The 12,817-nt window shown below is 42.8% G+C and overlaps 1 protein-coding gene across 3 annotated transcripts; it reads left to right on the top strand.

Moving 5' to 3' along the window:
- The first annotated feature begins 862 nt into the window (after positions 1 to 862).
- LOC133462491 (bcl-2-modifying factor-like) lies at positions 863 to 12,379 on the top strand. 3 transcript variants are annotated; one of them, XM_061743757.1, is made up of 5 exons: positions 863 to 995; positions 2,842 to 3,038; positions 3,671 to 3,873; positions 4,589 to 4,734; positions 8,111 to 12,379. In XM_061743757.1, the coding sequence occupies exons 2-5, from the start codon at positions 2,867 to 2,869 to the stop codon at positions 8,415 to 8,417; spliced, it is 828 nt and encodes a 275-aa protein (XP_061599741.1). In that variant the 5' UTR covers positions 863 to 995; positions 2,842 to 2,866; the 3' UTR covers positions 8,418 to 12,379. The 3 variants fall into 3 exon arrangements, with proteins under 3 accessions (XP_061599741.1, XP_061599742.1, XP_061599743.1); XM_061743758.1 differs by lacking the exon at positions 4,589 to 4,734; XM_061743759.1 differs by lacking the exon at positions 8,111 to 12,379 and having other exon boundaries at positions 4,163 to 5,662.
- Positions 12,380 to 12,817: the final 438 nt, after the last annotated feature.

The raw sequence follows: 12,817 nt of genomic DNA, 5'->3' as shown, positions 1-12,817 counted from the left end.
TTTTCTGTAATGCAAACACAAAAACAAAAAAAATGTCATACATTCTGGATTCATTACAAATCAACTGAAATATTGCAAGCCTTTTATTATTTTAATATTGCTGATCATGGTTTACAGTTTAAGATTAAGATTCCCAGAATATTCAAATATATGTTTATATCCCTATGAATTTACGCATTTATACAGTCAGCGATCTTTTGCCAGCTGTCTTTCCTGCATTTTGCAGCTGCAACTGTGTTGCTTTTTGCCTGTATTATATGCCTATACTCATCATATTTCCGTAAAATTATTGTTTGCTCTTCGCTACTGAAATAAGCGGCTCTGACAGCGGACTTCTCCATGCTTGCGATTGGTCATGCGCTGAAAACACCGCCCCTTTTATGTGCACGCGCTCATATCCAGATTGGAGAAATCTGGGTTGATATACCGAGTTGATAACCACCGTCGTGTGACCGCTTAGCGTGATTGCAATTGTCCCGCTTAGTGAATCTGGATAAGGAAAAGATATGCTGGATATGTTGAACTTGCTTCGTAGTACAGGCCCCGGGTCTCGTGCTACGGGGAATTTCCCGTCCACGTGTCTCAATCTACGCGCGAGAAGGCGGGATATAAACAAAGGCAGCCATTGGTCGACGCTGCACACGTGAATCACCCTCACTTTAAACCTGAATTATGGCTCCGCGTTAAATCGACGCAGAACCTACGCCGTAGGGTACGGCGTGGCCTACGCCGTATGCTCTGCGTTGGTGTAACGCGGGACCATAAATCAGCCTTTACTCGCCGGCGAGGCCACGCCCGCTGGCGGAGTCAGCTGACGTCGGCGAAAAGAAGTCGGCTTGTTGCACTTTTCCTCACAGTTATGGAAGTGGTCGTGGAGGCGAAAAGGACTAAACCCGCTTGCCTTTGCAGGATATTGAAGTTATTGTCATCTTTTTGTTTGTTCCCTTCTCACTCGGGGTGTAAGACAGTGTTGTAAGACAAAGCCGGTCTCTGCGGTGAGTACATGTCTGAACGTGTCCGTATCAGCTGTGCAGCATTTAACATCCACGTCCCGACAAAGGAAACAAAAACAACGTGCAGTTGTTGCTGAAAAAGACAATTTTTATTATCATGTGAGTGTAGTACAACAGAGGCACGGTATAGCTTTCAGTTTACCTTGTATTGCCATTCATGCAGCAGGGGTTTTTAATTATACCGGCTTTTCCGGCTCCTCGGGTGAATGAACTTTACAATAGTTGTGTCTGTCATGTATCGGCACTTTGTAACAACAAGTCAATGTTGTTTTCCTCCATATACGGCCATAACAAACTCTGTTACTGCGTAATTACGGTGTTTTGCTTATTTAATTCGATGCTTTTACATTAATTTTATCTTATTAACGGATATAATGTGCATTTTCACCATGTCTACCTCATACTGCGGCACCTTTCACTTAAAAAAAATGTATAAATGTTAATAAGAGCTGTCATTTGCCTATTTACTGTACAGTGAGCGAAAATAACCGAGTCAAATTCCCTGTCTTGTTTGACCTGACTCGGCCAAATAAACATGATTCTGATTCTGATTGTGAACGCACCATTTTTATTTAAATGTCGCCAGACTCCGGCACCGCTTTAAACAAGAGGAGGTCTTTATGAGTACAATGTTACATAAAGTCGAAATAGTGAAATAGAGGGTGTATTGGTACGCATGGATAGAAACTATATTAAAAAAAACAAAGTCACCCCATCACCCTGAACAACCCCCCTCTTGCAGTTTTGCTGGGCTCCTCTTCCTGCAGCAGGGGGAGCCACTGGCACTAACAACTCACTGCCCGGCCAGTGGAGCAAAGCAGCACAGCATATCTGGGATTAAGCTTTTCTTTTCTGAACCCGTGTCCTTACTTTGCTTTCCAAAAAAAACAAACAAAAAAAACAGTATATGTATAAGGTCTCATGCCACAAGACAGGACAATGTGCTTCTTGAGTGAAGAAATGAAAACTCCTGGGGGTGGGGGGTGTTGGCTTGCAGGCTGACAGACCGGGACGGGAGAGTGCTTTAGGATTTTCCTCAAGGACTGTCATTACCCTTTTGGTGTGGACCCTAATTTGGAAGTGTGGTGACGCTGTAACCCAGTATTACAACTCAGTGGTGACTTAAGGAGGCAACCTAGATTTCACCTATGTTTTGACAACTCTTTGACCCACTGCAGGATTCAGGGTAAATTCCAGTGCATCATCACCTTTGGAGATATTACCAATTTGAGATTCTTACCATGCTGTGGTAAGACTGGTATGATGGGTTATGATTTGTAATATTAATACAATGTGTTTACATTTTAGATATTTACATTGAAATGCAATAAGAATTTTTCAAATCAAGCTTTTGTGTAAAATATTGCAGCCTTAACAAAACCAGCCATAAATTGGTTGAGAAATCCGGACAAGAGATAATCCTCTTTTTGTTTTTACTTGTCAAGCTCGTGCCACAATCGAGTGGCCTAACCACAGTGCATTGTGTGGTTTCATCACCAAATTGAACAGAGCCAGCTACTTAAATAAGCATTCAGCTCTCTGCCTCAAATGAAGGCAGCTCGGCTGCTGTTTTTCGCCTCCCCAATTTATGCACTGTGGTTTGATTTATTTGAAAGCACTAATTAGAGGCCCAACAGGTTCTCTGTAATGATAATGAGCTCTTTGGTGGAATGAAAGAATAATAAATGTGTTGGAGATTATCTCATCAGATCTAATGCTGATTTATCCAAGGTTGCACCATAACTGAAGAAAGAAAAAGAGGGATGCCTCATTCAGTGGATTACCGATAAGCTATATTTGTTCTCAACATATCTTTCTCATTTTCAAGGTTGCTCATCTTATAGTCCCCCCGTATGGACGATGAGGAGGATGATGTGTTCGAGCCGGATCACCTGTGCTGGCGCACACCATTCAGGGAGATAAAGTGTGAAGACAAGGGCACGCAGACACCTGGCCCGACCCCGGTACCCAACAACGGCATGCTTCCCTGTGGAGTCGCAGAGGAGCCCAGACCACTTTTTTACGGTGAGGATTATCACAAACTGTATTTCAAGATAGAAAAGGGAAGCTCACTTTACATGTGATAACTGGTGTTATAAAACTCGACCATGAAGTCATAATGTGAGACTCTGTGTGAGAAATGCGTAACAGTGTTGCAGCACTGATCTCACCCCCTGGCGCCTGATAGTCGTCTTCACGCTCACTTTTATGGTGTGCATGCAGTGTACCCAGCTGCTTTGCTATTCAAAAGGCGCCACAGTGACACCGTGGCTGTCAAGATATGACCGTGATGCTCACCTGTGCAGCAACACTGTAGAGAAGCGATTATTGGTGATAGCAAAGTTCCACTGGCGCCACGTGCAAGTAATCATTCAAAAGTAGCTAGAACAGCTCACCTATCTTAAAGTCTGGGTCCTGTGAAATTGATGTTTGTGAGTGACTTATAAAACTGTTATGTGTAATAAAACAACGGCAGTGAAAAGTGTTGTTAGAGCCAAGCAGTCTGTTTGGCCGCAATCACATCCATCAATACTTGGCAAACGTCTCTCTACCTGCAGTATAAGAGACGTCTGTCTGTTGTCTTTGTTATATTTAGATGATATTACTGAACACATGTTGGTTATAAGATTGTAATTACCAGCTTTGACACTCAACAGGTAACGCAGGTTTTCGATTGCACTTCCCAGCCCTCTTTGAGCTCGCTGGGGATTTTGAAGCGAGGCGGCGAAACAGCGCGGAGGAGCTAAACGGGATGGAACGGCTGCCCCGACAGCAGCCCGTGGCGCGCAGTGTAGAGGCTTGCATCGGACAGAAACTCCAGCTGATAGGAGACCAGTTTCACCGGGAACACCTACAACTGGTGAGTGGAACAAACTGCACTTTGTCGACTGCACCAACTGAAGTCTTTTTTCTTTTACTTGTGATGTCGATAAACAAGTACAACATACCAATCCTACGTCAGCAATGTGCTATGTAGTCGGAGGAGAAAATCCCTTTCTGTGGCTCGCATTAAATTAATTAACTAATTCCTCTGACAGTTGCACTTGCCCAACACACGTAGATCACATAGGACTCTGAAGCTAAGCTGGCACAATGAGAAGAATAAACTCTCTTATCTGTTTTGCTCATTTCCACTCACTTTTCTGCAGTGCCACACATACAGACGGCGTAGAAGTTTGTTCCCATCAAGTTAGAGGTCATTCTGTCCGTGTGAGTCAACTTATGTGTACGTGTGTCATGTTTCCCTCCCAACCTTGCAAGACAATGACACATGAGCAACACCAAAAACGCAGCGTTTTTTAATATTTGGATCTCATGTTGATCTGACAGAGATTAATGGAGGGTCAAAAGTTTGCTTTTTATATTGTGCTTGCTCCTTGTTTGTTTTGGAGAGGCTGTGCACATGCAGAACCTCAGCCCGGAGTCTCACCCCCCTCCCCACCCGGCTCTTTTCCCCTCGAGCCAAAGACACTGCAGTCGCAGGACAGCCCTTCCCCCACATCCCCACCAACCCCAGTCCCTTCCCCTGCCTCCTCTTCCTGTTTATTTCTCTCTCTTTTCTCCTGTTTCCTCAGTGTGCTATGGAGGCAAGTGGCATGGAGGATGCCTGGTGTCAAAACAACACAACTGTGGTCAGGGTGACAGTGCCCGCAGAATTGGTGCGCCGCTTCTGCTCGGTTGTGTTGCTCAGCCGCGGCATACTGTATTCTTTAGCTTTAAGGTATACATGGGACCGCAGGGAGAATTTCCTGCAAAAGTTCAAGTCCTTTGTTGCACAGGTGGTTAACAGTCTAGCACACATATTTAGTCACACTTGAACATTTAAGCACATGCTGATACGTACAGCAAAAAGCAGAAGTGGCGGGAGTAGGTAAACATGTTGTAACCCGAAGCTCAGCACGTGAGCCCAGAGGGGAACAGCTGTGGTTCCAAGGAGCCTCCAGTCAGCCAGAAGTGGCCGCAGATAAGATGTCAATACAGACACAGGCGGTGCAAAAAGAGGGGGTCAGATCCATAATGATGTACATAAAGGATATAGGTCTGCACTTTAAACTCTAAATGATCAAGTAAAAACCGTATTCATTTGTCGTTCGGGTAATTGGTCACACCCTGCCGTGTGCAAACGGTGTAATTCAGTTTTTAACCTCATATTACGAAGTGCGAGACAGTTTCTTATTTTCTCATGTGCTTATCGAGCAGATGTCATTTATGCCCTCGCAGCAAAGCATGACTCATGCATTGTGACACTGACGGGCGCACACAGAGAACCAGACAGTCAGACAAGAGGTTTGCTGCGGTGTGTGCAGCCGGGATACTGACGCACATCGGAGGCTGGCCCGGGTCAGGGGATGAGGAAGTGGCTTGTGCTCCCTTTTGCTGGTTGAGTAAACAACAGAGGACAGTCAGAGCGAAAAACGTCCCTGTGTTACATCCTGCTTAGATACTTATCGTGGTAGTGATGACTGATTGAGAGAATCTCTAAAAAAAAAAAAATTATCTACACCAATAAGAATGAGACCGTTTGTGATGAGACCAGCATGACTAAGATTATAACAACTCTTTTACTCCTTGTGTGAGAAATGCTGAGTGTATGTTTGGCTCTTAGTCAATCAAACACTCGGTGACGGGCAGGTTCTTCATTAGATGAATGTACTGCAGCTTTTGTACTTAATGTTGTTGACCTCGGTTGTGCACTTCATTGTATTGTTGGTGAGTGATCATAAATAAATACACCCATACTTGTTTTTCTGCTTTTTACTTTCTCTCACTTTTCCCTATCATATGATCTGACAGTCAAAACAAAAACTCTCAGCTGATAATGGCCCGACTGTTTGTTCTCAATCTTGTCGCTCCTGAGAGCAGGTGATTTTTAAGGCAAATTTTGTGCAGACACTTGTCCCTTAGCAATCCAAGCGGCTCGACTGCCATCATTTTGGCATTTTGGAAGCAGTGTGGCTGTAAGTGTTCTCCATGGGAGCTGGTGGCCCCTGGCGAAAGGAGGGATTAGGTAGCAGAGGAGTGCTGGTGGATGCTGACAGATAAATTGCTCCTCAGTCAGAGTGGGCTGGAGGGGACTCTGAAGTCCCCAGAGGATGGCTGACATTAGCCAGCCCGCCATTTGAGACACAGCCGTAATGACAGTCACAATGGCAGGAAGGCCGCTCCAGCCTGCGCAGGGCAAGGAGCAGCGTTGGGTTTCATCCCCATGTTTTTTTAAGAGAGACGACTCCTGGTGCTTTCGAGAGGAGGTGTTGAAAGCAGGCTTGAATATCTCCTGTGGCCGTGTGTGGGGGTTTGCATGCACGCTGTGCTTGTAGTTCTATCTCTTAACTGTTCTAGTGAGGACATGGCACTCTCTCCTTTCAGCACTTGTAGAAAGAGGGAGTAGAGGAGTTCTAGTGAAAAAAAAAACACTTTTCATTCATTAAACTGCGATGGCTTGTGTGGATGGGGGGAAAGTCAGTATGTGTTGTTGTCTGCTCTGTCTTACTACGATTGCTTGTTTATATTTGTCTTGGCGCTCCTCTCTTTGCTGATATGACTAATCCAGCGTTTCTTGCTATAGTGGGTCTGTTTTCTCAAGCGATAAGGCAGCGCTCCTGAGCAGCTGGCCGGACAGAGCCCGCAGTGGACACCGATAAAACACATCGGGTCAGTGATGACACAGAGAATCTGGCTGGACTGTGTCGCTCTATCTAAAGCTAAATTTAGAGTCTCATTTTAACAGTTGGTGGTGTGACTCACGCGTACGTTGTGACTGGCTTGTGCACACGTCACAATCTCTTTTTCCCTCTTTTCTGAAAGTGACTTGACTTGATAGAAAGGAGTGCAAAAGGTCAGAGGAACGTTCTGCTTCTGACTACAGAGATTAATCAATCCTCATGCCGCGCAGTTTCTGCGGCATAATAATTCCTAGGCTGAGTCATTTTACTTCTGCAGCCTTGGCGAGCTAATGTTAAAACTGCTCATTAATATTACACATCGAGATGCAACATAAATATTATTTCACATGTGATGTAATTTTGGCTTCCTTTTCACAAAGCTGTAACGAGCTGCAGTCTCACAAAAGCGAGTTTTAAACTGAAACAAGTTCATGGTGAGCTCATCCACCCTGTGCTCCATATAAATATTGTATATTTTTATTTGATTGGAAGATTTAACTATTTTTATATCCTTAACTATTGTGTGCAATAGAGAACTTATCAGGATATATATATTACCTAATATTATTTTTTCCCCAAACTCAGTTTAAAGTAAGTTATTAGAAACTAAAACACAACATGCTGGCCAGTATCCTGGCACAGCTTATGCAACACCATGCAATCTTCACCACAAACTGATAAGCATATGGAAACCTGCAGCCTTATCACAGTTCTTGGCAATTAACAAAGTCAAGGTCTGGACAAAAACGTTGAGTCATGTGAACATGGCAAAATCTAATCTCTGCTTGTAGATATTTTGACTCTTATAAACCACCGTAAATTGTTGTTAAGACAAGGTAGAACATTTCTAAAATAGCTGCCTTCAGTTTATTGCCCTTATAGACCCAAAATAGCTACAGTATTATCAGGCGTAGTGGAGTCTGCCTTTCGTCTGCAGATGAGCCGCTGGTACTACTGTAGCCCTCTCATGCAGATGCGTCTTTTTCCGAGACTCCTTGCCTCTCATCAAGAGCTCCCCCTAATCCCATTATGTGCAATTATCTTATCTCAGGTTCTCAATGGCTGAGATAGCATTATCCCCCTAATCGTGCATAATCCAATTGGCTCGCAAACCTGAGAGAGTCTCCTCCTCAGCTGCTGGCTGCTGCTCTCTGCCAGAAAGGTTAGAAAAAGTGTGACTGTATGATGAACGTGTTTATGGCTTGGAATGTGTGTGTTGTAAGCCCGGGCCTGTGTAGGGATCCCGCACAGGGTCTAATAAGTATTGTCAGGGACAATGTGCATATGTGACACTGTCTGATGTGGAACTGCCGCTGTGTCTTCTTTCAAACAGTAGACATCACTGCTGACATTGACTACATTAACTACAGCGAGAAAACTTGAGCGCTCTAACTGCTGTATGTTTCATTTTTGTTTCTTTATTTGTCATTTCAGTACCATCAAAACCAAAGGGACCGGGGGCCGCTGTGGTGGCGCTTGGCGACAACTCTTCTCAACCTTCTTTTTGATAGAAGGTTCAACGCTGGAGGAGGTGCTGCAGGATGGAGGTGAGGCGGTCGTCCTCCCCTTCCATCCTTCGCCTTCTTCTCTGGAAGGAACTGACTTCCGAATGGCACTGTCAAATCTAACACGGGTCTGTTTGGAAAAGGAAAGAAAGGAGACTAAAAGGTCGCCGCGGGACGGAGACAACTCAACTTTTATACAAGGTCGTGTGGTTTTTCTTTCCAAGAAGATGCCATGATACTGCGAGATTCCTCTAAAGGACAATGTTCATACTTTGGCATACGTGTGGTGTATTAGTTTTGTACAGTTACTTGTTCTTGTAAACATTTTTGCACTTCGACTTGTATCCTTGTAAAATGACCTCCACAGACCCTGGGAATGCCTTATTTAGTGTTTTCTGCCAGAAGGAGTATTGACTTTTTTTGACAGGGAAGATGAGATGGTGAGGAAATGAAAGGTGATGTGGTAGGACTGTTTCTTTTTCTTTCTTTTTTTTTTTAAAGTCAACCAGAAGACCAGTCAAGTTGATTTACTTCCAAAGAGGCAACTTCATAGAACAACACATTTTGCACCTCACCTCAATGGAAAATGTATCTTTTCCTATATATATGGATTTGATTTTACTTTATGCTTTTTTTCTTTCTCTTTATTTTTCTTGGTTTGTTATTAACTTCGATCCTTCGTTTTTCAGAATATTGGAAACAATGTAAAAAGCTCTGCACAAGTAAAAGTTGGCCCACTGTAAAATATGATCTAAACATCTATGAATATGTGCAGCCGTTCCAAGCAGGTCTGCCTCCACTCATGTGCTACACGTCAAAAACCTTTGCGAGACTTAGAAGTATTGGGGTGGAATTTGTAGTAATGCATGCCACTGTCGGGTCAAACAAGGCCGCCGACTCCCAGCAAACCTTTGCACTAACAAAACAAGAACTGCACTTAGATTTTACATGAACCGACAAGACCGTTGAGCAACAAACAATTTGGTAATGGATAACTGTACACTCATTTATCAATAAAAGCTCTAGTGTCACTCGATTATTAGGACAAATCAATTTGGTTAACATGTTTTGTTCGCTCTGAACCAGTCCGACTGCCTCAATATAAGATTATGTGGCCAGTTAGCTCTTGTTTTAACAACAGGGATTGAATTGTTGCCATCCTAATCGTCCAAAGGTCTTCGTCGTCGTGCTGTGCAGCTGTCATCTCTTGTTAGTCTAACGGTTTAACTAATGGCTGTATGTGGGCAGCTAAATGATGTCTTAGATGTACATTTATATTAAAATCACGGGGACTGACTTTTAAACGCATATAAAGGACTATTGGAAGTCCAGCACCATGCACTAAATTAGAGCAAACAAATCAAGCACACTGTTGGAGCGATTTTCCCCTCAAAACAACCGGCCAAGTCCACCATTATTTAGAGTGTAATTTAACCGGGCGTTCAGTTTTGGGTTTTCCCTTGTTCCCCGTGTCTGATGTCAGACTGTCCTCGGTTTTAGATGTGTTCTTCTCTTGTGATTGTTTTCAGACCTCCATGCCCTTGAAGTGGAGCTGTGGATCCACTGTTTTTGCACTAGACATCCACCCTTGAAGAGTTCAGATTGTCACCAAACTAACCTCTGTCTTGTATGAAGGTTTTCAGTTCTTGCCAACTCATTTCACAATGTATTCAATCACGTTTTCAAAAAAACACACAATCAGTGTTGAGGCTTGGGCGATCACGTTTTGGAGTCCTGATTGGATGTTGCTTCTGGAAATGTGACGTAGCCGCGCTCCGGAGACGGAGCCACGTCTCTGCGTAGAAAGGTTTCCCACTTTCCCTATCCTGTCATCAGAAAATATGGCGTTGTCAATCTGTGAACATCCTCCTCTCAGGTAACCATTGTGGGAGTTTACATCATTTGATAGTCAATGGGATGATCTTATACTGTTTTTTCTTTAGTGCTAAGATTCAGTTTTGGGACATTTTGGCAAAAAAACAAAGAAACAAAAAAAAAAAAACTTCACCAGTGACTTAGCAGACAAACAAAAGTGAATACAACTGTCATTTTTTTTCTTTGGAAAACTGAATATGTTTGAAAACACTGTTGAAAATGCTGTTTATTGTTTTATTTTCCTTGCTGAACCCAGCCTATCTTTTGGACCCAAGGAGCAGTACACATCAGGGAGTCTGTAATTACTCGCTCCTTACAATATGTTGAATTCATCACTGCGTAATTAGAGTTTTTTCTCATTTGTTCTCAAGATGTCTCAGGGACGGACTTTGTGGGCTACTGGTAACCTTGAGAATCCGTCACACGGTCAGAAGAAGGGTCACGTTTTCGCCCGTCTATTTAAGATGAAACCTTGCGCATTATTGCCATTTCAATTAGAGGTTCCACTCAGAAAATTTGTCACGACACGCATAACGGTACAGTTGGACCCACGAGTCTGAGGCCGACTTGCAGGCTGTGGTGGCGACGGGGGGCTACTGAGTATGAAGTCAGAGGCGCGAGGTACACTGAATGAGGTTGTGGTAATAGTTTCCTGCGGATCCTGAACGCTGAGCCAGTCTCTGTAGCACCTCGTCTCCACGTTTGGTTCTTGACGTCCTCTTTGTGCTGCTCCTTCATTAACGTAGTTTTTGTTCACCTGTTCGTTTTCTTTGTAATTTATTTTTTCCTTTTTTTCTATTTATTTTTTTTGGTATTTGTACCCGTTTTCTACTGTATACACTCGTGTGTGCAATCAGTTTCCTGTTTCTGTTTTGGTCTTGCGTTTGCACAGGGTTCAGCTGTTTGAGTCTGTGCAGAGCAGGTTGCCAGTCGTGCCTGGCGTCGCTTCCTTATAATGCTTCACGCAAACTCTTTTTAAAAAAAAATTTAATTTGTTACTCATACATCACCACCCACAGAAGGATTTTGTGTGAACTAATTTTAGTGACGGCTCATTTCACTGACGAAGCATTTCACTGCAAACTGCACGTTTTACTCGAAGTCTCCAAGCGTGTGGCTATTGGAACGATACAGCTGCCAATGATAACTACAGCTGCTGCTCTTCACCAAGAGAAGAAACTACAACCCACCTTTCAAGCCCACAGATGTATTTCAGTGAAAAGTCAATGATTTTCCATTGACGGTCCAAAGTAGTTCAGATTCTTTTCATTATCTCCACACCTGACTTTGGGGAACAAAACAAAACAAAAAAGAAACAGAGAAACAGACCCAGTAAGGTTGTCTCCACAAATGTTAGTTTGTTCTCATTTCTCTTCTTAATCATTGTGTTGTAATCAGTATGCACTGGAAAGTACTTTGCTCCTGTAAATCCTATAGGTCTATTATCTGTTGTGTGTTAATGTATAGTAGATACTCTGGATTGTTCTCTTGGACTAATCATGTGCTTTGACCAAGTAGGTTCAGGTATGATGGTCTGTTGATTTATTGGAAAAGGGAAACAAGCCACCGCGGTGCCCTTTATCATTTTCTTAGCGTGAGGTTCCCTAAACGCACACATGGCTGTGTATTTTATGGAAACCATCAGTGTGTTGAATTTTGTAGTCCACTTGATATAAATTTGAAGTTGCCTTTTCTTTTTGACAAAGGTTTAGATTTTTTTTTTTAATGATAACATTTCTTGTTCATGGACTTTTTAAAACTTTGTAAATGGTATTTTCTTAAGAGAAAGTCTGAAGGTCTGTTTTTCTAAGGAATATTTGACATGATCAGGATCATTTTCAGGTCCATGAGATTGATCACGTTTTTTTTTTATTATTACTGAAATGGAAACATTCCTTGCACATCGTACCATCATGTATACCACAGACCCGGCGAGCCCAATTAATTCATGGGTTGGTTCACGAGGCTCTTTAGTTTGTAGCGACTAAATACTAGCCCTTCTTTACGAAACCGATAAAGTGTACATGTATTTCTAAAAAAATCCCGGAATATGCCTTTAACTGCTCAGTTTTAATGAAGTCTTGATTATCACACACTCTCTGTATACCAAGAAATGAGACCCAGCGAAAATGTAGCATTTTTGTAAACATTGACTGTGTGTTTTCGAGACTCTACTGTGCACTCTTTTTTTTTGTGTTTATATATATTTTTTGGTTGTTGATACAATATGGAAGTAAAAACCATTTGTTATGTAGTGCAATATGCTGTACATATGGAGCTTTGCTCTACAAATCCTTTTTTTTCTGGATTTCTTTTTGTTTATTGGTACTTTTTTTCAATAAAACTTTATTGAAGATATCATCTTGAGTCGTGTTTGCGTTTGGCTTATCGCACAGTAATGTTTTCTTCCCCTCACAGGTCTATACAGTGTGGCGATTAAGCAAAAGAAAACAGTTGTTTTCCCCTTCGCTTTTCATGAAATTCACACAGCTGCTCTCGGACAGAAATGCAGCAGAGGAAAAGCGAGTTTGCTCCTTTTCTCCGCTCCCACTCCTTTGAGCCCAAAGTTTGATTTAAAGAATTCTGTATTGTGACAGTAAGCCAGCATTGGATTCGCCAAGTGTCTGGAGCTTGCCAGGCATCTGAAGCCATGCAGGCACTTGGCAGGGACGCTGCCCTTCGCATCCCTCCTGCTGTTAGATCATTCATTCGGTGGGAGGAATACAGTCATATGTTGCATGTCAGCTGAGTAAGCACACAT

This window comes from Cololabis saira, chromosome 16 (genome assembly GCF_033807715.1).
Source record: "Cololabis saira isolate AMF1-May2022 chromosome 16, fColSai1.1, whole genome shotgun sequence".
Taxonomy (NCBI): Eukaryota; Metazoa; Chordata; class Actinopteri; order Beloniformes; family Belonidae; genus Cololabis; species Cololabis saira.
This window is presented reverse-complemented; position numbering and strand designations above follow the sequence as displayed.

Bases quoted from the DNA above. Each gene is read 5' to 3' on its own strand.
- LOC133462491 (XM_061743757.1), top strand. From the start codon at position 2,867: ATGGACGATGAGGAGGATGATGTGTTCGAGCCGGATCACCTGTGCTGG. The intron at 3,039-3,670 runs GTGAGGATTATC...GACACTCAACAG, and splicing joins GCCCAGACCACTTTTTTACG to GTAACGCAGGTTTTCGATTG. The intron at 3,874-4,588 runs GTGAGTGGAACA...CTGTTTCCTCAG, and splicing joins ACCGGGAACACCTACAACTG to TGTGCTATGGAGGCAAGTGG.